At 40.5% G+C, this 25,431-nt stretch overlaps 1 protein-coding gene across 1 annotated transcript; it reads right to left on the bottom strand.

Annotated features, from left to right (window-relative positions):
* Positions 1-7,236: 7,236 nt before the first annotated feature.
* On the bottom strand, positions 7,237-24,596 carry LOC144515763 (A disintegrin and metalloproteinase with thrombospondin motifs 15-like). The gene is made up of 8 exons (XM_078246868.1): positions 23,323-24,596; positions 21,174-21,306; positions 18,210-18,377; positions 14,065-14,348; positions 13,797-13,974; positions 13,387-13,562; positions 12,232-12,407; positions 7,237-10,896 (listed from the first exon to the last, which is right to left on the bottom strand). The coding sequence occupies exons 1-8, from the start codon at positions 24,289-24,291 to the stop codon at positions 10,119-10,121; spliced, it is 2,862 nt and encodes a 953-aa protein (XP_078102994.1). The 5' UTR covers positions 24,292-24,596; the 3' UTR covers positions 7,237-10,118.
* Between the last annotated feature and the right edge of the window lie 835 nt (positions 24,597-25,431).

The raw sequence follows: 25,431 nt of genomic DNA, 5'->3' as shown, positions 1-25,431 counted from the left end.
ACAACATTTGAGCATGGACGATGGTTGAGGTTAGAAAATAAAAAACATGTTTCTAATAATAACAATATAACAAATATTTAATTTTATGATCTGACTAGACCACAAAATATTTTCCCTTACACTTTTAAAGTCTTAAACATGCTGTTTGACAAACTGAATTGCTATGATGAGGACAGCCATTTAGTTCCTTCTCTAATGACAAAATCAGGCCAGGTCAGCTCTACAATGAATTCTCACAAGTCACAACAATGAAGCAGAATGTGCTGTGGGGGTTTTATATTCTTGTCTGGATAGAACTGTACTGTAACAAAATCACCTCTTAAAGTGTAACTCTCGCCAAAATGCAACCTAGGGTCTTTTTGTGAATGTACCCGAGTCAAACTTTCGTTTAAAAGCATGTTTAGGACGGAAGCATCACTTTATTTTTATTTATTTTTTGGGCATTTTTAGGCCTTTATTGACAGGACAGCTGAAGAAATGATAGGGGAGAGAGAGGGGGAATGACATGCAACAAAGGGCTGCAGGTCAGAGTTGAACCTGGGCCTGCTGCGTTGAGGAGTAAACCTCTACATATGGATGCCCGCTCTACCAACTGAGCTATCCAGGCGCCCAGAAGCTTTGCTTTTAAGATTTACCGTATTCTCGTTTTTCGGTCAAATGGCCTTTTGAATGGGAGTGCTAGGGGCACTTTTATGCTAGCCTCAAAATAGCTATTTTTAAAACACTAAGAAAGCTCGACACAACATGAAACTTTGCTCGAAGTATCGCCAGGGGCTCTACACATGAATGCAAGCATTGAGAACATTGTTTGTGTACACAGAGTTTACTAAAAAGAAAGGTTTTGAGCAACTCACTGTAGCTGTTGTTCTTCCGGTCGCCGTCTATCGAGCCAGTAAAAAATAGTCGAGGGAGGAGAGTAAAGATGGAAAACTCCAAAAGCTTAGTTCCATATAAATGCACGGATAATTCGTTGTTTTGTCGTTAGTGAAACACAATATTGACCTTGTAAGAGCCTCATATAAGAATGACATTTCCTCCTATGGAGTCCATTCATTCGCATTCGGAGATTGCCTATTTTGGACTGGGAAAATGGCGGATAGCGTAAACAACAACTGTTAACGTGAGTTGCTCAAAACCTTTCTTTTTAGTAAACTCTGTGTACACAAATGTTCTCAATGCTTGCGTTCATGTGTAGAGCCCCTGGTGATACTTGGAGCAAAGTTTCATGTTGTGTCGAGCCTTCTTAGTGTTTTAAAAATAGCTATTTTGAGGCTAGCATAAAAGTGCCCCTAGCACTCCCATTCAAAAGGCCATTTGAACGAAAAACGAGAATACGGTAAATCTTAAAAGTGAAGGCTTCCGTCCTAAATATGCTTTTAAACGAAAGTTTGACTCGGATACATTCACAAAAAGACCCTAGGTTGCATTTTGGCAAGAGTTACGCTTTAACACTGTTTCAGCTATAAAACTACACTTTTTTTTTATTTTTAAGGAAAGTACAAATATGAACCTCTCAAAAACCTTTTTCTGGCATCCATGTTTGTGATCAAGTCCATTAGATGGGTCTGTGCATTATAGAGAGAAAACAGGACATCCCACTCCAAAAGTCACTTTAAAACTAACATTGTGGCAGAGGTTTCCGAGGCATGTATCGTAAAATTTGAGCAAATAAATCAAAACTATCTGAGTCAAAAGAAAATGTGTTTTCGTGATTTGGGTGAACTGACCCTTTAAGGCAGTGTGCAGTCAGTGTCACATACAAGGATATGCAAAACAGACATAATTTGAAAGCATAACTGTAATAAGACATAATTAAACCACACACTACTGAAATCACATGTGCGGCTGTGGTCTGAGTGTACAGTATATTACAGTATCTCATCTCCGGTTGAAGACCATCAATCCTTCACTTTGAAAAAAGATTGGTATGAGGACACGACACCGCCAATAAATTAATGCGGATCAAGTCTTCGTTGTTAACCCCACATTGATCCTTTATATTTAACCACAGCCTCTCCTCTTCCAGAGGAAGGACTCCTTGTCTGACCTGAACCAAAATTTAGATATGACAAGACAGGCGCCAGTGAAATGAGCTAAAGCTGTTTGTGTTGACTTTGAAGCCCAAGCTGCAAGGCCTGCCCTATCATGTAAGGTTCTAGTAAACATAAATCACCAAGCATCACTTCACGTGGAACATCAAACTCATTTAATCTCCTGAAACAGTCAGCTGTTATACCACAAGATGACTGGGAGCTAATACCTGTCACCATTAACTGTGAGACCTTGGACCCCATTTACATTTGCTTCTGTGAAGATACACGTAAAATGTGAACTTACGCATCAATGGGTATTATGGGTAACCGTAGATCTCAGTGGTTAACGCACACACACCTCCCAAATTTTAAGCGCATCAAACAAGCTGATTTGTTTATCCACATAAGAAAAATAGTTGTATGTTCAAGTACAAAAACAAACACATGTCAATAACCCCCGCATGTTTGTGCATGTGTAGCCCAGAAAAGCATGTTTCAGCTGTTGGCTGGCTATAAAGTAAATGCAACCAAGAAGCATTCGAGACAGAATGAAGTCTGACGGCCATTGCATTCTAGCCAGATGTTGAAAAGGTGTAAATGGATCTGTCTATTCATATGTAATCTTTACTCCTCACAAAGTAGCCACTTACAGGTTCTGTCCCTTGTGATAATGGCAGCTGAAGAGACACTTCACACTCAAACTGAAATGAGCCATTTACAATGTAAATGAATGGCTCCAGCTTGGGCAGATCCATGGTTTATGAGTTAAAACGGTGACCATCTCACTCCTTCATTTTCTTTCATCTCTCTGGGATTAATATGAGTGTATCAATATAGAATACCACACAGAACCTATTTAATTGTTAAAATCAATAATGAAACAAGGCAACAATTAATAAAGATGAATCACATTTTATTGTACTGTAGTTGTTGTCGGGTACTAAGGAGCTAATTTATTGCTTGAATTCAGAGTATTTCCACCACAAAGAGCCTCTGTTAAACCAGTGGTGATCTTGATGTATTCCCTGACCTTGGCTTAGCAAATGAACTTCACAGCCAGTTGTTTACAGCCCTCCACATGCATTTAATTCTGCAACGCTGGTCATTTTGACTTTGCGGTTCAGTCAATGTAAAGAAAGGCCAACTTAAAGCCTCAGTGGTTCCCATGGACTGGGAAACATTAACCCTTCATGCTCATTAGCCACATTAGCAGTGTCTGAATAGGTGGACAGGTCTCTGGTTGGAGAAGAGGGGGGGGAAAGTACATCAAAATCCACTCAGCTCTTGGCAGAGGCCGTGTCAACTGCTGTGTTGTTGTGTAAAGCAGATAATGTGATTTCCGGGCAAGAGTTCTCTTCACACCTCTCTGTAGCAGCCGCCCACTGCGAGGTAAAACTCCTTAAGATGAACTCCAAGAGGGTGATTTCCTAAATACACTGGATAAAAGCTCACATTCAATAGAGCACTGATCCATTTAGGATGCGACAGGCACAGTCCAGGCCCATTAAAGTGGCTAAAGACTCAAAAAGTGATAAACACAGGAAGACACTGCAGGTCTATGCTTCTGTCATTTTGTAAAGATGGTGTAAGGAGATGAAATGGGTGGAGAAACTGTGTAGGCCAGTGGAACCGAATTGTATTGACTGACTCAAGCGAGTTGATCTAATTTCCAGACACATTCAAATCAAACATTTATATTGATGTAGTGTCATACAAGAAGTCATGTCTAAGGAGTCCAGATGACACTGTAAGTCTAGCACTTCAACCTACTTGGTCACAGTGAATCATGGCTCCATGAACCTATTCCACCCTGCCACACCCATTATTATAAACACATTACTTTGCCAAGCTTTGTCAAAACTCTTGGAACTTTCTTTAAAGTGTAGTTGAGATTGCAGAGGTTGCAGAAAAATCAGTGTGTGGCTATGCAATGTTGTTGGAACAGTCATATGGGTTGTTTGGGATGACAGTCTGACAAGCAATGTATTCTGTTAAGGCATTAAGAGAGACTACGCACCCATCCGAGTCCTTTCCAGCTTGGGTCACTGATCTCCATCCAACCCCCCTCCCTGCTGGGTCAACCAGTCCACGCAGTGAGCCATAATGTAACTTCATCTCACTAACGTCCTCCAGAGATGCTCCAACTAATCATTTAACCAATCCCATGAGGTCTGTTCTTTTACTGGACAACCAGGAGTAATATGATGTGACTTCATTGCACACATTCATGCTCATATTTACCAACTCAGCCTGTCGGCACTGCTTTAGAGCAGAAGACACCAAAGGGACACCAAAAGAAAAAGATCAAACATTGATGAGTCACTGCTTTTTAGGAGTGTTTGAATTTACAAAAGAAGCAGACACACTGACACCACCATTTCATTAATGCAAATGCACAACATGTCAATTAGCAGAGAGTGATTTCTCTTTTCTGTTACCGTTGTGATTCAGGCTGAAAAGTCTGTTTTGGATAATTGTCCCAGTCCAACTTCAAAAGAAAGTCTTAGATGACTAGGAAATGGTGTTTGTGTTTTTAGCAAACTGCCCTCACAGGCTGCACTGACAGATAGACTAAACTTTCTCTATCAGATATTATCTATAAAAGCAAAACACATCTGGTCTACTGGCTCAGTGGTTTAAGCTTTTTCAGGTGAGATCTCGTTGAATTCAGACCATGTGGCTATTTGGTTTAGTTGAACATTTACATTTATAGCTGGGAGGAGGCCTCGGGGGAGACCCAGGACTAGGTGGAAGGATTATATCTCTAACCTGGCCTGGGAACGCCTCGGGATCCCCCAGTCGGAGCTGGTTAATGTGGCCCGGGAAAGGGAAGTTTGGGGTCCCCTGCTGGAGCTGCTACCCCCGCGACATGACCCCGGATAAGCGGATGAAGATGGATGGATGGATGGATGAACATTTACAGGACTGGACACTAGGCTGAACATGAAGAGTCCCAGGCCTCAGTCTCACAATCCTCAGTGTCCAATCTTCTACAAACTCACATGATAAATATATTCGGTGAACTTAAAGGAATACTTCACCCCCAAAATGATAAATTGTATATCAATTACTCACCAATTGTGTCCCTTTTTCGTGAAGAAAACATTTTTATAGCATGCAGCATGCAGCATACCCCATGGTAAATGGAGAATCCAAAAATGGAGAAAAGTCTTGATGAATTGAAGTTATAAGTGACCCCGTTTAACAACAACATCAAAACATCAGTTTACAAGCTCTCACACAACTCATGCAGTATAACACAAGTCTGGTTTATCCAGCCGAATGCTCAGTACTTCCAAAACTATAGAATTTTGGCAAAAATCTCCAGAAACAGCACACAACAGCGTCATGTTTGCGCAGGCGCGCTACTCGTTCACTTTTCATCTGAGAAGCTTGCACAGCCGTGCTACTCGTTTGTGTGTGAGACTGTTTATGTGGAAATGTTCTTTTAGCGAAAATGTGTCAAATGTGTTTGGGAAGTACTGAGCATACGACTTGATAAAGGAGACTTGGATTATGCTGCATGAGTTGTGTGAGAGTTTGTAGATGAACGTTTTGATATCGTTTTTCTGTTGTTAAACTTTACTTCAATGCATCTCCACTTTTGGATTTCTTTGTTTACCATGGAGGCATGCAAGAAAAACTTTGTTTTCTAATTGACATAGAAATTATCAATATGGGGGTGAAGTATTCCTTTAAGGCAAGATAGAGCATCACCATAGAAGCGTAAGGCTGGTGATATTTTTTTGTTAGTAAGTTTTTGGTGGAACGTGTACGTTCAAAAGTTGTTTTACTCCTGCGAGAGAAAACTCAGATTAGACAGATAGTCTAGCTAGCTGTCTGGATTTACCCTGCAGAGATCTGAGGAGCAGTTAACCATAGTCCTCATAGATCCACCAGAGTTTAAAATTCCAACACAAAGAAAGCGGAAGGTACTGAACATCCGGCTGAAAATAGTGACATCTGGCAGAATTCCACATGTCGTGGATATAGACTAGTGTGTGTTGTACTAAAAGGATGGAGTTTCACTGTCATTCTGAAGTGCAGCAAAGAGAGGTTGTCAAGAAAGAGACTCAAATCCTGGTTCAGGCCAAAGAAAGTATGTCAGTTATTTAAAAATTTAAATTATATTTGGCCCGCTGACTATTTTAAAATGCAGTTCCAATTGTGAGCAGTTACAGCTAGTTTTACACGCTCTTTTTTAACAACAAGAATGTATGTGATTATGTGTACAGTGCAAACCATCCAAATCTTTCATCCTTAAATCTTCGGGGTGATGGTACCCAAGTTGGAGAGACGTCTGTCCAACAATGCATTAAGCTTACTGGGCAGGCTCTGGCCAAGCTGGGTGTGTTATTACAGAACAGCCAGAACAACGGAGCTTGAATCAGCAGAATACCAAAGAGGATGAATGAACATGTTTTCATCTGCGATCAAGCTTCAGTTGGAGAAGAGCTGAGGTATCAAGACATGTGATGGAAGACTGCATGGCACAGCAGAAATCTGCTGTAACAGATACTGCTGTAGCAAAGGGAGACGTTCAAGAGACAACAGATATCCATCCAGCCTTTCATCCAACTATGTAGGATGGACTTATAGTAGGGAAGTAATATTTCCTTGTTGTCTTAATGTAAAATATCTGAATAATACTTTAAAACCTAAAGCTTCAGACAGATCATCAATCATGATTCAGCATTGGCTTATAATCTTATATGTATATATACATTCTTTTTTTCATACAGCTAGATGAATGTATACATAGTATACAATACAAAAGACAACTGATTAAAAAAAATAACATTACCATGATGTGAAAGAAAGAAAAACTAACTGTACAATGCCATCTTTTGAATGGTAGGTCCTCTGAACTAAATCTGACTGGAAATTAAAGCAACACTATGTAACTTTTAGCTGCAGCTGTAGTTCCAATGAGACAACCTGTAGGGGGACTGAAGTGGGAAAAGTTGCATATTGTTGCTTTAAGAGTGTAATAAATTTTTTTGTTGAAGGACATGGTCTATCAGTTTAAAGGACCACCTTCAAATACAAATCTGCGATATTTGATGCATTCAAATGCAAGTTGTTTCATGAAGAGTGTTGAAATTGGAAGTGTTGAAAGTTATAATAGCATAGATGATGGAATTCTTTTCTTTTAGTACATTTCTGTCTTTTTTATTAATGAACATTGTAAACATGTCCAGACAGATGCAGTTGCACTTCAAATCTTAGGGTGTGACAGCAAAACTGGACTTTTACCAAGTATTTTTAAGACTGCTGTGAGCATACATATTTTCATCACAGATGTGTTGAAAATGCAGCAACATTTATCCAATGGAATAAAATCAGTCCCTTCAAAACAACAAACTAAAATGCCATGATATACAACAATAGGTGTTTGATTGTGTTTTAGGACTGTTCTTTTAATTTCACCATGTGGATGTGTTTCATAGAGAAGAACATCCTTTTTCTGAAACAGTTCACTAAAGAGAATAAGTGTAACACCTGAGCAAATGATCAAACCATATACATTTTGGTGGTTGGGGCAGTATAATGATAGGCTGGCATGTTGCAATATGTCATTAAGGGCAAGAGGTGATGAAGCAGCTATGCAGCAGCAGGACAAAAGACTGTGAAAGTTGAGGCGATGCCACAAGCCAACATGCATTGTATTCATAGAGCTTTGAGGAGGGCAACCGCATTACCTGAAAACAGCGTATTCATTTAACAATATTAATGCCTAGATTATTGTTATGTCTTGATTCTTTGTCTTAAACCACTAATACGTTTTCTTTCTTCATGCCTTTTGCATAGCCAATGTCTGTAATTGGGAATGTTTTATTTAATTGATTGTATGTTTAAGTCTTTTGTATTTTCTACTTCTGCTATGTATTATGTTGTTTGCTGATTTTTAACTGTTTAAATGCTGCTTAGGTCCTGCCATTGTCTTATATCTTTCTAACTGGAAAGTGTTTTACTAGAAAAGGATTCAATGAATAAACCACTATTATTATTATTATTATTATTATTATTGCTAATCTAATCAATTACTGTAAGGAATTTAACCTAGTGAACATAGATACTCAGTAGAGAAGTGGTATATGCTACATCTACAGTTTGAGAAATCTAGATCAATACCTTCTTCAAAACTGACAACAACCTCCTTTTTTCATGAAGGCGCAAACTTCAAACCTCAATCGTTTGATCTCTTAGTCTTAGGAAATAGTAAAAAATAAATGTCCATCACAATTTCCTAGAACCCAAGATGACATCCTCAGATTGCTTTGGCAAGCTGCCAGAGTGCTGGTGTTACACCGTAAACCGCAGCGCTGTGAAGGAAGGTCTGGCAAAGCCAGACTACACCATAAGTAACGAGAGACAAAGTAAACAAACATGTAGGGCTGTAGTCTTCATGTAACGGGCAGACAGTGTGTTGTTACTGGTATTGAACCGTAAGGAGCACAGCAGCATTTGAATGGACCCGGGTGGCATTTGCGTTCACATGCTGTTTAATGTGCTGAGCAGCTAATTAGCTATCTAGTCTGCACACACTGACGTTAGCCGTGCTCTTTCCCCCGAAGAATGTTCTTGTTTTTGTGGCTTGTTCAATAAGCTAAGGTGCAGGACAAGACGTGTGTTCATGGTTGTAAGTTAGATAAGAAGGAGACGTTAGCAGGACAGCTAATGTAGTTGTTGATCAGAGTCTGAAGATCTTGTGTTGTGTAACAGGTTGCTGTCTGGCTCAGTGTGACCGTCTGCCATGCCCATGATTGAACACGGACATTAATGCTTTATGCAAGATTTAATTGGCTCTATCGAAATGTCTCCATCTTGGATTCCAAACGGGATTCCATTGAATTAATGCAAAACTAGGAGGGCGCCATCATAAAACCAAAAATAATTAATAGGCTATTCATTTGTCCCTTTTGGTTTTAGTTTTTTCTCAGAGGAAAACACAGGACTAGTGATGTATTTAGCAGATCTGCTACATACATATATATATATGTGTACATGTTGTAGCAGACAAAAGAAGTTCCATCAGAGACGTGTCTCAAAGTACTAAGGCTTTTTGAAAGGTTATAATTCTTTGGCAACAGAACAAACAGGAGCATTGCTTAGTTTGTAGTTTACACAAAACAGACACAGACGCATTATGATTGCACCATACAAACAGCCTACATTCACTGGATATAATATGCATCTTAGCTCTAAACTTATTTTCCTCTTATAAAAAAAATATTTTTACTTTTTTGGTCACGAGTAAAATTCAGGAGTTCTTTGATATTGATCAAATTCATAAAGATTGTATCAGGTGCGTAATATATTGACTGTTTTTTTCATTTTGTAAGGATGTGAAGCTTGTAAAGCTATGATCTAACTCTGACTGGCAGTGTGATTGGCTGCTGGCTTTGATTATTCTACATCAAACAGCCAAAGCACTGAATAAAGACAAATTACAAAAAAGATGCAGAAACTGCATGGACCAATCAGGTCTTGAATGGTGCATGAATGTTACAGTACTGTCATTCACATTTTGATTAGTTCTTTAGTGAAAAGAGAACAGTGTCAATTCACAGGTGAGATATCTGCTTGTGATAACACACAGTGTGAGTGGTGAGGTTATATCTCACCATGCTTTGTCTGTCTGTCTGGACTTCTCTCTGCTTTTGCAATTTCATCCCACGCAGGTAACTTTACCAAGAATTTATGTTTGTGTGCAGATGTGTGTGTCTCTGCATCTTTCTCCTCTGTTACTCTCTGTATATGCTCAGGCATTGTGTCATCTTTCCTGGTAGAGGTAGACTAACCACAAGTCAAAACTGAGGCAGATGGTTTGACAGTTTACAAGAAGACAGCTTTCATTCTTTTCTCTTATCTAAACTGATATCTGTCTTTTCATACAATAGAGGGAGACCCTCTCTGTCTCCATTGGCTTTCTTCAGTGTAGCAGACGCCCCTTCAGACACAGTCAGGCTGCATTTGAGAGTATTTCCACCCAACACAGCCGTGGGATCATTATCATGCTGATTTGGGCAAATCGTCACTTTGGCTGACAAAAATAAGTCCTTTGGTTGTGTCTCTTCTGCTTTAACATGGCTTCAGATTGCAGAGGTCCAGTTCCTGAGGCTTCCTCCTTCCAGAGCAGTGGTCTCTGGGTAGATTTAGACCATTCTCGGTCATGCAGCGCACTGGCCTCCTTTTAAAGCCCCTTCCACAGGACTTGGAGCAGTGAGACCAGGCCCCTACATCCCACATGGGACATGGATCACCACATGCTCTCACTGCTACAGGCCTGTCAGCACTGTCACAGTCCACTGCAGGACGCCCCTCCATGCTCTGACACTGCACCAGTCTCTTCTGCAGACCATTCCCACAAGTCACTGTGCACGAATCCCAACTTCCTGTCACCCAATGACTGACCGGCCTCTTACCCATCATCTGCGTCTTAGCTTCTACCCTATTACTGTCCACCAAGACACTATTATGCGCGGTGTGGCTTTTCTCTTCTTTCCGCAGAGTCTTCTGCTCCTTGCTCTCCTTGGTGATGTAGAAGGAGTAGCGCACCCTGGGAGGAGTCATCTTCCCTACCGAGAGCACCTCTACAGTCAAAGGTTCCTGCAGGGGTCTGGTGGCCTGAAGAATCTCCACGGATGTGGAGGTGCCGCTGTAACGCAGTAAGCTGCCCTTCACTAGCAAGTCGCGCTCCACGGCTGACACCACGTAGTTGCCGTTCAGCAGGTACTTGCCATGCCGATTCTTCACTGCTAAGTAGTTTTCATCGCTGACCATTCCTCGGTAGCCACGCTGACGGACGTCAATGTTGGAAGCTCCAACAGGCAGCATCACCACAAAGTTGTAGCCATGACTGAAAAGAAAGTGTGGCGATGTAGGGCATTAATAACGCTGAATGGCCAATGGTTATTCTTTCAAGACGATGGATGTAATGTAACTTGTAAACTTAAAAGCACTTCATGTATTCATAAACATCATCAATGTAAAGGATTCCAGAGAGTGAGTAGATCACAGTGTGTCACTATACATTGGTGCCATCTTGTCCAGTCCTTTTACCTTTGTATAATTAACATAAACATGAGACCATGGTCAAGGTGATTGGTTGCCTCTATTTACCTTGCAGATGCTCCTTTGTGCAAATTCTGACCATTTCTCACCAATTTCTCACAAAATGGTAAATCTTATTGTTTATCACTTCGTCTTTAAACAGTATCACTTTGTCTAATAAAGTAAACATAGATGATTTCCCGCCAAATCAAAGAAGGTTTGGTGGCAAACAATCACGTGTCAATGCTGAAAGATATTCTACATGAATGTCTCCACTTAAAGGAACACTGTGATATTTTCGGAAACAGTCGTTTGCCTTCATAGCCAGAGTCAAATGAGAACATCAATTCGATTTCTATGCTTGTAGTAGAGAGATTGGGCCAGGACATGGTTAGCCTAACTTAGTACAAAGACTGTTAAAAAAATACACGTCTTATTTTCTTGTTAACTTGTTGACTCCAGCCACCAATACATTTAAAAGAGATGCTCCAGTGGTAGCTCATTCAATCACAATGTTTTGAATTTGTAAATGTGTTAAATACACAAGTTACATTGTGGAAATTTTTGAAAGAGCTTAAAGGCCTCATTAACTTTGCGAGGCTAGCTGTTTCCATCTGTTTCCAGTTTTTAAACTACGCTAGGCTATGTCTTGGATTGTTATATCATCCAGTTTCCAGACCCAGATACAGTCTGCCTAAAATTTCCTTAAATCATTTCTCTTTAGTGTTTAGAATAACTCCACAACATCCAGATTATTTATTTCCATGAATATATTGGGAACCACTGCACACTTTATGTCAAATGCCTACCTCTAGGCTATTCCTAAAGCTTAATTGATAGTTCTGCATTAAGAGGCTACGGTGGTTATGTGCTTAGGCTCTTTGGGTGCAGCGGCTACAAAAATACCATGTTGGGAGAACTGTGATTGGTCAGCATGGGCTGCTTGTATTTCCTCTTAGATGTTTCTGATGCCAGTAGAGATTGAAAAAGCTCAGTTATCTTTTCCTTCCTTCAGTAACACAATTCACCAAAGACATTTCCACTGCAAACCTCTTGACATCAACATTGACATTCTGACGTGTCCCGGCAGTTTAGATGTAATACTATGTAGTGATGCAGTATGTGCTAATATGCTACTTACATAGGTTTGGTGAACATTCCTGAGACCTTCTTGCAGCCCTGGTTGTCGCCGCCACACACACCACACTTGTCAAACTTCCTGTTAGAGTCCAGCTTGCCATCGCAGCCTGCCTTGATGCATTTTCCTTGAACACATACAGCTGAGGTGTCTGGAGAGCAGGGAGTCCCATCCACAACCTGCAGGGTTTGAGACATTGCATCATGCTGATCTTAAGGTGGATAATATGAGCAGGAAAAACAGAGGGAAAGAAAGAGCAAGACAGAAAGTGTTGCCACATATATGGTCTTCCATAATTACATACTTTATTCTTCTTTCTAAACAAACATAATGAACCAAAGAGCTACATAAATAGAAAGTCGCAAAGTAGCACCAGAGGGAGTGTAGTGTGTCCTTTAGTGTAAACGAGATGTTGGCCTGTATTGCTGTTACAAGCTTTTTTTCTTTTCTGGTTGCATACATAGTTGCTGACAAGCCACAGCTGTGAAGTGATACTGTCCCTGCATGTTTCCCTTCCTCAATCAGCAGCAGCAGCAGCCACTCTCTCTACTGCCACCAACATATCACCTTTCACTGCTTTGTTGTGGATAGAACTAGCCGTTACTTCTTGCATTTTGAATAAGGGCCGACTCATACCGAGCAGTTACACGCCAAACCTTTGTGAACAGAGAGCTGCTAAATAATCTATCTAATCTAATCTAAATGTTTCAACTACACCTCCCATGAGGTTTTGACGCATGATGAGGTTTTCAATGACACGAGAGATTACATTAGCAAATACAGGAGTTGATACCTGAGTTTATCTCAGAATACTGACAGAATTCCCCAAAGTCACGTCTTAGTGTTTTAGACAGATCTGAGTGCAGCAGGACTTTGGTTTTTATTCATAGCATGTACCGTCTACAGGGTAAAACAACAGCTAGCAATTATTAGGCTCAAATCAGCCTCCAGTGAAAGCAATCAATATGTAATTTGGCTAGTTGTAGTTTCTCTACTTTATTAACACAGGGTTGTCTAGTAAATATATTGTATTGTCTTGTAGTAATTCCATTTTTTCGTGATAGAAAAAGAGTTAATTAAAGATGATACAGTTGGATGGTGTGGTTACAATCAGGAGGAGCGGTTAAGTGAACATACCAAATCCTAAAAGCTACATACCTTTGGAGCGAGGACATAGAAGTACCCAGTCCCGTTGGCGCGGCAGATAAGCTTGCATTTGTCTTTGGGAGAGATGCCCGAATATTTAGGAACCCAAACCACAGAGGAACCTAGTCTGTTGGTGTTCAGGTTTAAGCCATTAAACGCCTCACACTGCTCTTCACGGAAACTCTTACCTGGAGATGTAAAAAGAACCTCAGATTAGTTGACAACTACTGCAACACTCTTGACCTTATAGAATGTGATTGCAGTTTTGCAATTGACTGTTCACTAAGCCCCTAATGGATTTCACTTCTGTGCATTTTATGATGATAATGGTGGCAGATTTGCTACTTGAAATTCTTAGTCAACAATGGGTCCTTGAAGGTCCTTAGACAGAGGTAGACAACAGCAAACAGAGACTAGTGTACCTGTTTCAGGACAAGAGTTGAAGTTACAGGAGCGATATTTGATGCGAAGGCCATAGCAGTATTTGCCTCCATTCTCAGGAACAGGGTTGTCACACTCCCTCTTTGCCAGCTGAACTCCTCCATCACAACTTCGGGAACAGTCTCCAAATGCTCCCCACTTCCCCCACCGGCCATCCACCTGGGACAAAAGAAACACAAACACAATGGTACATCAACATGTAATAAAAAAGACCAAGCAGGACAGGGTTTTCTTTCCGCACTCTCTCACCTTGATGTGCATGGTGTTGTTCTTATCAGTGCAGGCTCCTCGGTAGCAGACCTTGCCGTTGCCACAGCTGGTGCCGTCTGCCCAGGGGAAGTGTCGGGTTTGGCAGACCAACTGGCCGCGGGCCTTCCCGGTGCACCACAGCTTGGAGCAGGGCTGCATGTACGGGCAGGGCTTGGATCCGGGGCCGAAAGCAAGCTCACACTGGCGGTGCAGACTGTAGCTGGAACCAGGCAGGTTGTCTGAGAGAGACAGCTGCCTTTGAGGTTGGTCCAACAGACAGTCTCCTACAGAAACAAACAAACAACATTGCAAACAATCAGACCACAGCTGCATTCACTCACAAACATTCACTTTAAACACAGAAAACTTAAAGCTCCACTAATTGATATTTTTGTATTTACAATGGGGAAAATTACTACGTGTCATATCTAAGACGCTGCTTGACAAACCCACAGAGATTCCTCATCAACTCTGCAGTTTCCCTCAGCTCGATGGAGTTCATCTTTCAGCTCATTGTTTTGGTTTTAAAGTGCTCATATTATGCTCATTTTCAGGCTCATACTTGTATTTAGAGGTTATATCAGAATAGGTTTACATGGTTTAATTTTCAAAAAACACCATATTTTTGTTGTACTGCACATTGCTGCAGCTCCTCTTTTCACCCTGTGTGTTGATCTGTTTTACCTACAGAGTGAGGCATCTCACTTCTATTCCATCTTTGTTGGGAGTCGCACATGCATAGTACCTAGATAAGGACTACTACCCAGTCAGAAGCAGGGTATGAGGACGTTATAACGTGTTACAAAGTGACGCACGTTCGTCACGGAAGTAAAGGCTGGACTACAATACCTATAACGTGCACAAAAAAGACATATAACACAATAAAGAAAAGGGAAAAAGCCAAAAAGCATAATATGAGCACTTTAAGGCTTTACTGTTGTCATCATAGACAGTTAAAGAAATGGACAATGTGATGTCATAGATTTCCATGGAAACCAGTGAAGTCTATATGAAGCACTTTTCCAGCGTTACTGCGCAGCCTCCAACTGAGCTTGACGACGTAGATGTGACGTGAGCAACCTGTTCTGAAAGAGAAATCTCAATCATTCCCAATCTTGCAGAGACGGAGAGCGTAGGTATATGTAAGGAGATAACATGGACACAGGCTAATTATTGCTAACTAAAATGCTAGTTAACATTAGTAATTAAACTTAAACAGCTAATGTAAGTCGAAACTGCCTGCGAGCTTCTCCTGTACTATACGGTAATTCCTCTACTATGCGACAGTAAGTCGCGTGGTTATGACACAATTGTTAACCTATTTTTACAAAAACATCTGCTACAAGGTAATGGAGCCTTTTATACATTGTCGTGTTTCTTTAGAAATAAACAATGGACATATAGAGTCTTTAAACACTTCAGATATAAAGTTATTCGCTGTCAAAGTGGCGCCAAAATGAATGGCAGTCAATGGGATGCTAACGGCGGGTGATGGCTTGTTAGCAACAAAATGGCTCCATAGGAGGTACGCTTTGTGGATGCTCGCTTACCTGAGACTGAATCACTTACGTCATTCAGTCTCAGCGCTCTCATCAACCTTGTTTCAAGCGGCAGCAGGCAGCTGTTTTCAGTGCAAAAGCTAATGAAGCCATTTAACACTACCCACCAGCACCAAACAGCAGGCAGACAAAGTTAGCGACAAGGAGTTAATGGAGACCAAAACATAGAGCAGCTAAAGGAAAAGTGAATATCAGACGTATGTTTATGGTGGACAGGAACATGAATGCTGCTGTTAATATGAATACTCTGTCTAGGCAACTGTTTGCTAACACATTCGCCATATCAACCTATTGAGGTGTTAATATGTCAATGTTTTTTTTTTTTTTTTATAGCTTGTTGCACTGCAACCATATGGCCAATAAATCAACCAATGAAGCTTTAGGGGCAAACATCTAATTAAAACAATAAAATCTTTACCATGGCATTTTGTGATAATTTGACTGATGTGGTGAAAATAGTACTTTTTATTTGCTAAATTTGTGGTTAACCAAATATTTCTACACTAGACCCACGTAGACTCCTTGTTAGTGAAGTCAGAATTAATAGAAACTGTGATTCATCAGTCCATGAAACTGAAAACAATATATCAATCAACTATAAGAGTAAAACAAACTTTGGTCATCTTTAAGTAAGAGGAACATATGTACTGTATCTATCATCTTTCTTGTATCAAATGTCCCTGAGAAAGAATGACGCTGTTTAAAACTGTTATGCATTGCAAGAGTGCTCTGGTAAGTTCATGTAAGGCAATGACTAAATGTTGTACAAAGCGACATAAAACTATGGATTAAAGCATTCAAATAATGTTTATGAAAGAGCTTAAAACTGTTGGTACGGTTATGTTCAATAACTGTGTCTTCAGTCTGTACAAAAGCAGACTGCAAGCTGTCTATATGAGACAGTGCAGGTACCAGATAATGTTAAGATTGGCTCATGTAGAAAAGACAGTAGTGTTAGCTTTGGAGTGTTGAACTTGGTAAAGACTAATTTGCTTGTTACAGTAAGTGGGCTGGTTGCGAGGAGGTAATACATTGGTGTGCTAATTCTGTCTATTACACAGAATCCACTCACAGGCACTTACAGGAGTTTACACACAGACAGAAAAAGACTTGGCATAAGGGAGCTACTGAGAAGAAACAGCCGAACGATATATTATTGAAGTTATGAATGGTATATTGAATGTCGATACTAAAAGTGGATAATGTATGTCATCATCGGCATATGAAATAAAATCTCAAAGAAAGATACTTCCTCGTATACACAGTTTCTTCACTGGGTGATGTTCATTGCACTCTTATTTCAAGTGTAATTCTGCCATGAAGTGTTTCACATTTCTGCATTTCTTGTGGATACATTGTAGTCTATTGAGGCTAGTGAGGATGCAGTATGTGCTAGTTCTACAAAAGAATCATCTTTCTGGCTTAAAAATCTGACATTTAGCCTACTTTTATATGCTCTCATCCACCACTGTAGTATATACTTTATATCTGGATGTGACAACATCAAAATATAACAAAATGTCCTCAGATATTACATAAATAGAATTTTTCTACCATTTTGTTTTTAGCTCTGATTAGCATATAACAAGGAACTCTGTTAGTTTGGCATCCTCAAGCACTTAACTTGCCTTGCTTAAAGCTATGAGGACTCAGCTGGGTGCTGCATCCCTTTCAGCTTGTTGTTAAAACAGGATTTATAGCCAAGAATCCAGAATTCTGATCCCATGTAAAGTAATTTAGCATTGGTTTTAATGTGCTATGGCGTGGATTATTCAATCATTTCACCATTAACTTGTATTATATGACATGACATGACAACTACATGTGTCCACCAACCAAAAGTTTTCTTAAAGCTGCATTCATTTTTTCTAGTTCCATCAACCTTCTGTTTTGCATCTAATCAACTCCCAGGAAGGAAATCTGCAAAATGTTCTACGTTTGCCAGCTAATCACTACATTTGTCGTTTGCTATTTGGTACAGTAAGTGTATCAGAGCTTTTTTTATTTATTTTTTTAGCAAAAACAGCTGTCTGATGTGGCTAGAAACAAAGTTGTTGAGAGTGCTGTGACTGAACCAAAACATTAAAGTTGTGGGCCAGAAAACCAAAACAATGAGTTGAAAGAAGCTAAAACGCTTCGCAGAGCTGAGGGAGTCTGGTGATACTTCTCTTTGGGTTCATCACTACAAGTGATCACTTTCACATTAGGCTACACATTTTTTTTATTTAAGTTAGTCGTTATTGTTGATTGATTCCCTCGTCAACTTAGACATAGTGTTAGGTTTGTTTTATCCTCGAATAATCGAATTTCATTAGGTACAAAAAAAACACTCAAGAATAAACACTCGCTTAACAAAGAAAAACAAATATTTTATCCAAATAGATACAGTACTTAGTAGTAATATGAATATTTTATTTTGTTGAAAGTTGAAACTGATATTGAAATTACAAATGTAACCATGACGAACTAGAGCCAAGGTCTGTTATTGTGGGCGCAATTAGATTACAACCAGCTGAAAGCATGAAGCCTTGACAGAATTAGTGGTCCATCTGAGTCCAGAGACATATACAGGAAGTGTTTACTAACCATGACCTCTGTCCAGGAACTCAGTAATGATGGCTGCGCTGCACACAGACCAGGGCCTGCTCCTGTCGATCTGAATCAGTGTGGGAGACATCATGTGGTTGTCCTTTAGTTTCCCAAATACCTCCTCACACGCCTTCACATTGTCGTGGGGCATGTTGAAGACGTGGCCTGAGGGATGAGGGTAGGGTGGGAAGAGAGACAGAAGGTTATGCCTTTGTTAGCGTTAAGTAGTTCCAATATTTTAAAACACAATAAGCAGTTAGTAAGAGTTACTGGGCATATTCTGTATCTGTGGTGATGAAAATATTACCAAAAAAGAGAAACTTTTTTCCAGACATCACAGCACACATGTATGTATAAGGCAAAGCAAACTAAACTTGGACTGATTTGAAAGCTGATGTCATAGCAGACAGGAATGCAGTTAAGCATGGGAATATACAGCGTGGCTTATGTACGTCCATGTTCTAAACCAGGCCTGACAGGGGAATTTAGTTCCCAAGGAAATCATTTAATTCCCTAAATATGGACATGCAGAACAATCCAAAAAAACGAAACATAGATGTGTTTCCGCATATTCAATCATGAGACAGGACCGTTTCGAGGGGAAATTGTGTAATGAGGACAGTGTAAACCAATGCCTCTCTGGGGGCCTCAGGAGTTACTTGTGCATCTGGTTTCAGGCATGAGTCTTGCTTCTTTTACATTCTCAACCACTGATTATTGAAAATGTGAAAATATGTAATTTGTATTATTCATAGGATTTGCCTTAACTAGACAGTTTTAAGAGTTTGTCAAACTAAAGTACATGCAGTTCATATATCACCCATTAAATTTCATCGAAAAAGCAGGATTAGCATTGCTCCTTTTTTATGTTCACCTTTGACAGGTAATTTTAAGCTGCAAAAAGGAGATTACATACATAATATCAGCCTAAATCACAGATAAATATAAAGAAATTGCATCGTGGTAGATTAACCCTATTTGTCAAAACTACACTTCACCATCCACAGGAAGTGATAACTCAAAACTTCAGTATAAAGTCAGAATTCAGGCATTCTGGTTCACGAAATACCTTCTCTGTGGCCTAGTTGGGAAACAACAGCACACACTTACCATGAAACAGCTAACATTATGCCAATCAATATTGGTTCATTTTAGCTAGCTATTTAGCAATGCTAAAATCCTTGATGCGAATTGGAAATAAAAAGAATGGGTCAGCATTCTTAGATTCGTATTAATCTTCTGTGGGTTAAGTAGGAAGCTGGAGCAAGGATGTGGTTAGCCTAGCTTGTACAAACACTGAAAACGAGTGTATACAGCTAGCCTGGCTCCAAAGTGTAAACATATGTCTATTCATTTTTTCACAGTGTATCTTGTATAGTATAGTCAGTAAGTGACAGTTTTGGACAGTTATTTCTTCACAAAAGAACAGTTTATCCATCTGGCCAGTAGACTACTTTAGTGTAACATCTCTGGCTATGGCATAGGTTGTGAGATACATTTGGTGTATCTAACACAAAGAAACCAAACCTGGCAACCTCACTGTGACTACAAGACTTTGGGAAGCTGCGCACAGTTACAATATGTAGCTGTTGAATGCCAGGAAATATTTACAGCATGTGACATTTTGCTTTCTGCACAGGTTTAGCAAAAACATGCAAATTAGTGTATCCCTTTCTTACAGTCCTTATGCTAAGCTATGCAAACCATGCCCTGAGTCTTGTCTTGCTCTGTACATGCACCAACATAAGATTGGTATAAATTTTCTCATCTCATTTTCGGAAAAAAAGCAAATAAGTATTTCACAAAAGGTTCAACTATTCCAATGCCATTTCCACGGCAACTAGCACAATCCATGTTCAATATCGAAGATCATACAGTCATGTGAAAATATTAGGACACCCATGCTAAAGTTGACTTAAAAGAGGAATAAAAAAATCATCTTTTGGAAATTGATCTTAATGCCTTAATTAAAAAAATGAGGAAAAATCCAACCTTTAAGGACAGCAATTTTGTTTGTGAATGAATAATGTATCGTAAATAAATAAATGTTCTTCCTTAAAATACAGGGGGCATAAGTAAGTACACCCCTATGTTAAATTCCCATAGAGGCAGGCAGATTATTATTTTTAAAGGCCAGTTATTTCATGGATCCAGGATACTATGCATCCTGATTCCCTTGGCCTTTGAAATTAAAATAGCCCCACATCATCACATACCCTTCACCATACCTAGAGATCGGCATGGGGTACTTTCCATGAAATCATCTCTCAATGCAAATCAAACCAGCTATTAGGCTAACTGAAATAAAACCATGCCAATCTCTAGGTATGGTGAAGTGTATGTGATGATGTGGGGCTATTTTAATTCCAAAGGCCAAGGGAACTTTATCAGGATGCATAGTATCCTGGATCCATGAAATAACTGGCCTTTAAAAATAAAAATCGGCCTGCCTCTATGGGAATTTAACATAGGGGTGTACTGACTTATGCCCCCTGTATTTTACAGACTGAACTTCAGATTTTTCTGTTATCTCTCACTTTCAATTTGCAGCTGCCAGTGTGCAAAGTTATGCTGTGCAGCTGTAATGTCAAACATGCATAGATCTCAACCTTGGCCCAGAGACCTGCTGGTTTTGATTGTGCCAATCTATTTTATTTACAAAACAATTTACAAACAGAACATCAGGTAAATGCAATTAAATCACTGCTATGATTGAAACCCAGCAGTGCACTGGGACTAGGACAGCCATATAGATCATCATGAAAGTTGCAAAGCCCTCTGGCCAGGCCAGTTTCTACACTGATTATGCTCATCTTAAACCTGACTGCAAAATTCCTTTGACATTTTAGGCTTAGGTTATATGCAACTCTTGTGCATTAGCATACATCTAAAATGCATAATGGGAGTGTGCAATCCCTGATAATGAATGTTTCTCACAGCAAATACAAACAACTTTCTTACCAAGTTCGTGGGCAGCTGTGAAAGCGGAAGGCAAGCCATCATCTTCAATGACGGAGCAGCTCCTCTTTGGGTCACACATGGTTCCAACATCAGCCATACCCAGTGTATCACAGGTTGTGGCCCCGCAAAGATCCTGGTGACACAGAGACATGTTAATTGTAACACGCCTTTCATTTCATTCTCATAAAAATCTTGGAAAATCTTGAGCTACAGAATGAACAGACCAATAGACCACCAGACTAATACAAAGCACATGGGTTTGTTTCTCTGTTCTGACTTTTGAATATGTTGAAGCAGAGGGTCAGGGGAGATAGCCCACCACACATTTCCTCTTGGTGTTTAGTTAGAGGTAAGAGGTAAGAAGAGAGTTTGGAAGGACAAGATGAGTTCCACCTGCAGCACACAGCCCAGGGTGAGTAAAACCATGACAAAAACTCCATGATAGTCTTATCTTTACCAGTGTACCACTTAATATCTCACTATCTCTTATTTTCTCTATGTTGTACTTCCATTTCTACTAATTGGCTATATCTGGCTGTACCTGGCAGTAGTGATGTTACGTTCGCGAACAATCTGGTTCTTCTCAACTGCAGTGAAAGCTGTTCTTTTTATTGTTACAGACATTCATGATCCCCAGAGGATGAATCCTAATGACTTTGTTGATCCCCTGATTTTACCTTTAGCACCACCATTAGGTTGATAATTTATTTTTCTGGTTAAAATGTCTTGACAACTGTTGCATGGATTGCCATGACATGTGTTACAGGAATTCACATTTCCCTAAAGTGGTGATCTCCTGAATCTTGCGCCATCATCAGGTGCTTTGGTTTATAATCAAATACTGCAGGACTCATGATATTCCCATCAGCCTCAAATGTTCTCGGTGTTTATTGCTAATTAGCTAATGCTAGCATGCTAAAATAAGATGGTGAACATGGTAAACTTATTTATTTATTTTTTTTAAGATTTTGCATCAGGAAGATATAGGTGCCTCTGTCCTAAGGCTTACTGGACAGTATTTTGTGACTAAAACTTATTTTGTCTCTGATTCAATATTTCTGGGCATAAATGATGTTATATACAAATGACTTCCCTGTGCTATTGTAGTGTTCAGAGTAAACACTAAAGTGGAGGACGAACTTATTAACCCAGTGTTACACTGAGGCCCAGTGATGCCAGAAGCACCCTCTGCCAGCCATGTGTATTCCACACCACTTGCTCTCCGTAACCTATTACAAGACTTTTTCCATTTCAGCAGTTGCACTCATTGTGCCATACAAGGACAACAACATCGGACCTGGACTTTCCTACATATAATTGCCCTCAGTAAATAAGGGATCGTTCCCCAGTGTTGGGGTGACTTTTAAGTCGTTTTGTCCTTGAAGTGTTTTTGTATGTTGCTATGGAGTGAAAGAAAGAGGACATGTTTCAGATGGCCAGCCAGAGCCAAACTGGACCTAATGGAAAGCAGGCACCAATAACCAGGCATCAGAGTGGGAGAGACAGAGAGAAGTTAGTGACTGTGGAGAAAGATTTACTAGGCAATGGTGGCAGCTCTGGTGGCCACATGGGATTATCTGGCAGCTGTGACCAGCTGAATGCTTTAGATAGTGTCAATTTACATCATCTTGAATGAATGAAGAAGGAATTTGGATTCTAATTGGATTCTTAAAAAATGGTCTGATCATCATGAAGGTGCCTTTATAGGCAGATAGTGACCCAGTTCTTATTCTGTAGAAGCCGACAGAGGTGAGGTCTTTCATGGAAAGATTTGGCTCAGTTGCTCTTTTCCAGTGACTCATTGAACTAGAAGAAATGGGACTAGCAGGGCTGTGCGGTTGACAGGCTGCACCAACACAGGGCACAGACCTGTGTGAAGTGACAGTTAATATTTCTTGTTGTAAAGTTAATACAATTAACTTCACTGAGTAGTTTTGTGTCTCTGAGAGTATGGGAGTTCTGGTTCACCTGCAAAAAAGACTGAAAGAGTGTCCCTTACAGTATTTTACATGTCTGTGCCCAGGGGCCCATTTTTGTCTCTTAATTCACCCATGCACAAGTTGTGTTTGAGTGCAACATTACAATCCTTACACCACCAATGTGATGCATTACAGCTGGGTTTGGTGCAGCTCACTCCTCCCCTGCTTACCTGTTTGGTGAACAGTATGGCAGTGTCCCAGTATTCTGGGTGCTTGTCGCTGTGTTTATTCAACTTCTTCTGCCAGGAGCAGAAGTTGCGCAGAGTCAGGGCTGCATTACTGGAAACCTTGGGTCCCTTGTCAGCTTCATTTATGACCATGAAACCCACCACCACTATGTTTATGGAGTTGAGAATGCTGGGGTGCTTGTAAAGCCTGGCTGCTACTGACATCAGGGTCAGGAGGTAATGCTTTAGGTCATCCCCGTGAAATTTAGCCATAGATTCATCTGCCACCACCAGCACCTCCACAAACCTGGGGATGGAGGCAAACCTCTTGGACCTCCCCAAGGTTTTCAACACAGTTTCAGTAATGCCATCAATCGCCAGTTCGCTGATGTGCTTGTATTTCTCCAGGGAAATGTTGAAATTGGTGTCAGGTGCAACTCCACACCTGCTGGTGAAGTTGCCGCCTGAGTGCGTAGCGCGTCTCCGGCGGCGGATGACATGCGTCCTGTCGAAAGTTTTTCCATATCCAGACGCGGCTGCTGCGTCTTCAGTTCTGGTCTGGCTGATGAAATACTCCATGCCGTTATAGGAAAAAGCCCCATGGAGACCTTTACACAGGCTGAGCGCGGCGTAGGAGTCCGGTTCGGCGTTGACATCCCCGGAGTAAAAGCATTCCCGTAAGTCAGCTGTTGCAGAGGCGTTGGATGCTGAGGAGCCGCTTTCAAGCGTCAGGCTGACCGGTTCAAGAAAACTGGAATCCGGCGTAAGATGGAGGTAAAGTTCCTGGTTGAATGCACTTAGTCTAAAAACTATCAGTCTTTCAGTCATCTGCTCCGCGCGCCGGTGCAGATGCTTTTCATGCTTTTGATGATCCACACGAACAGGTATGCAGAAATCTACCTCCATGCAGTATGTTAGTTTCAAATAAAGTAGAAACTTTGTGAAAATAATCAAAGAACTAAGCATAGCCATATTTGCTCCTGCTCAGGAAATTCTACTCAGTAATTCGGCTTCGGTGCGTTTGCATGCAATAAAGAAGTTGTGCGCAATTGCACGGAGCGCCGCTTGTGTCTTCAGAAAACTAAGCACCCGCACTGCCTTCCAGCTTGTTTGCCCATCTTGCACCGTTTCCACTCTGGCCACCAACTTATCTGAGCTGCTGAGCTTTAAAGTCGTGCATATACACCAGTGATCACTGTTAACTGAAATGTGGGTACGTGCGTAAGAGAGAGCTCATTGGTCATGCGTCTCGGTTTGTGGTGCAGATCGCAGTCACTTCTAACTCTCCAAATATTATTGTTGCTGTACAGCATGTGTGACAGGAGCTGGAGCATCATCCCCCCTCCCACCGCCCAGACTCACTGCAAGGCGGACAGACAGGGAGCAAACACACAGCCCATGGTTTCATTTAGAGGTTTTCGACATTCATTTCAAACTAATGCGCCAGCACCATAACCTTCTCTAACTGCAAACCTGATGATGTAACATAATTATCCACAATGTCTCCGACTATCTCCATTGTCACTTCCCTTCCCTTCTGCATTTTTTATTTATTTTTCAAACACATTAAATGAATACAGAAAACACCAACATACATGAGGGGAATTAGGGCTACGTTCACTTGAACACGTTTATTTTTCTGCATATCATCATGCATAAGAAAAATTTTAAAGACACATGCAAAGCGAAATGCAAGCAAAGAACGACACCTGTTTGCACTTGAAGTTAACTGGAGCGTCAGTGCATCTAAGCGCCTGAACAAATGTCTTGTACTCTGGCGCCACCTGACGGCAAATGTGTTAAACTGCACCCCCAATGATTACTTTTATTGTTTAAAGAGCTGGCATTCTCCTGGCACATAGTCTTAATGAAGTGCTTTACATGTTGCCTGGCGGAACATGTGTTTAGTCTTGGAATACAGCAAAAGCCTTTTGGAAAGCCCTCTATACCATCATGAATAAAATCCTCCAATTAGCAGCCGTCATAACCATGAATACAAAAAAAGGTTTCAAATAAATACATAAATAAAAATGCAATAAATGCAATTTTAAAATTGGACATACTGGGTTGTTTAAACAGGTTTATTTGAGTCGTTGCTCCTTTTTCATTGAA

Source organism: Sander vitreus, chromosome 3 (genome assembly GCF_031162955.1).
Source record: "Sander vitreus isolate 19-12246 chromosome 3, sanVit1, whole genome shotgun sequence".
NCBI lineage: Eukaryota > Metazoa > Chordata > Actinopteri > Perciformes > Percidae > Sander > Sander vitreus.
This window is presented reverse-complemented; position numbering and strand designations above follow the sequence as displayed.

Coding starts and splice junctions, on each gene's coding strand:
- LOC144515763 (XM_078246868.1), bottom strand. CDS start 24,291: ATGGCTATGCTTAGTTCTTTGATTATTTTCACAAAGTTTCTACTTTAT. Junction 21,307..23,322: donor CCATACTGTTCACCAAACAG/GTAAGCAGGGGA, acceptor CTGTGTCACCAG/GATCTTTGCGGGGCCACAAC. Junction 13,975..14,064: donor ACAACACCATGCACATCAAG/GTGAGAGAGTGC, acceptor CTTTTGTCCCAG/GTGGATGGCCGGTGGGGGAA.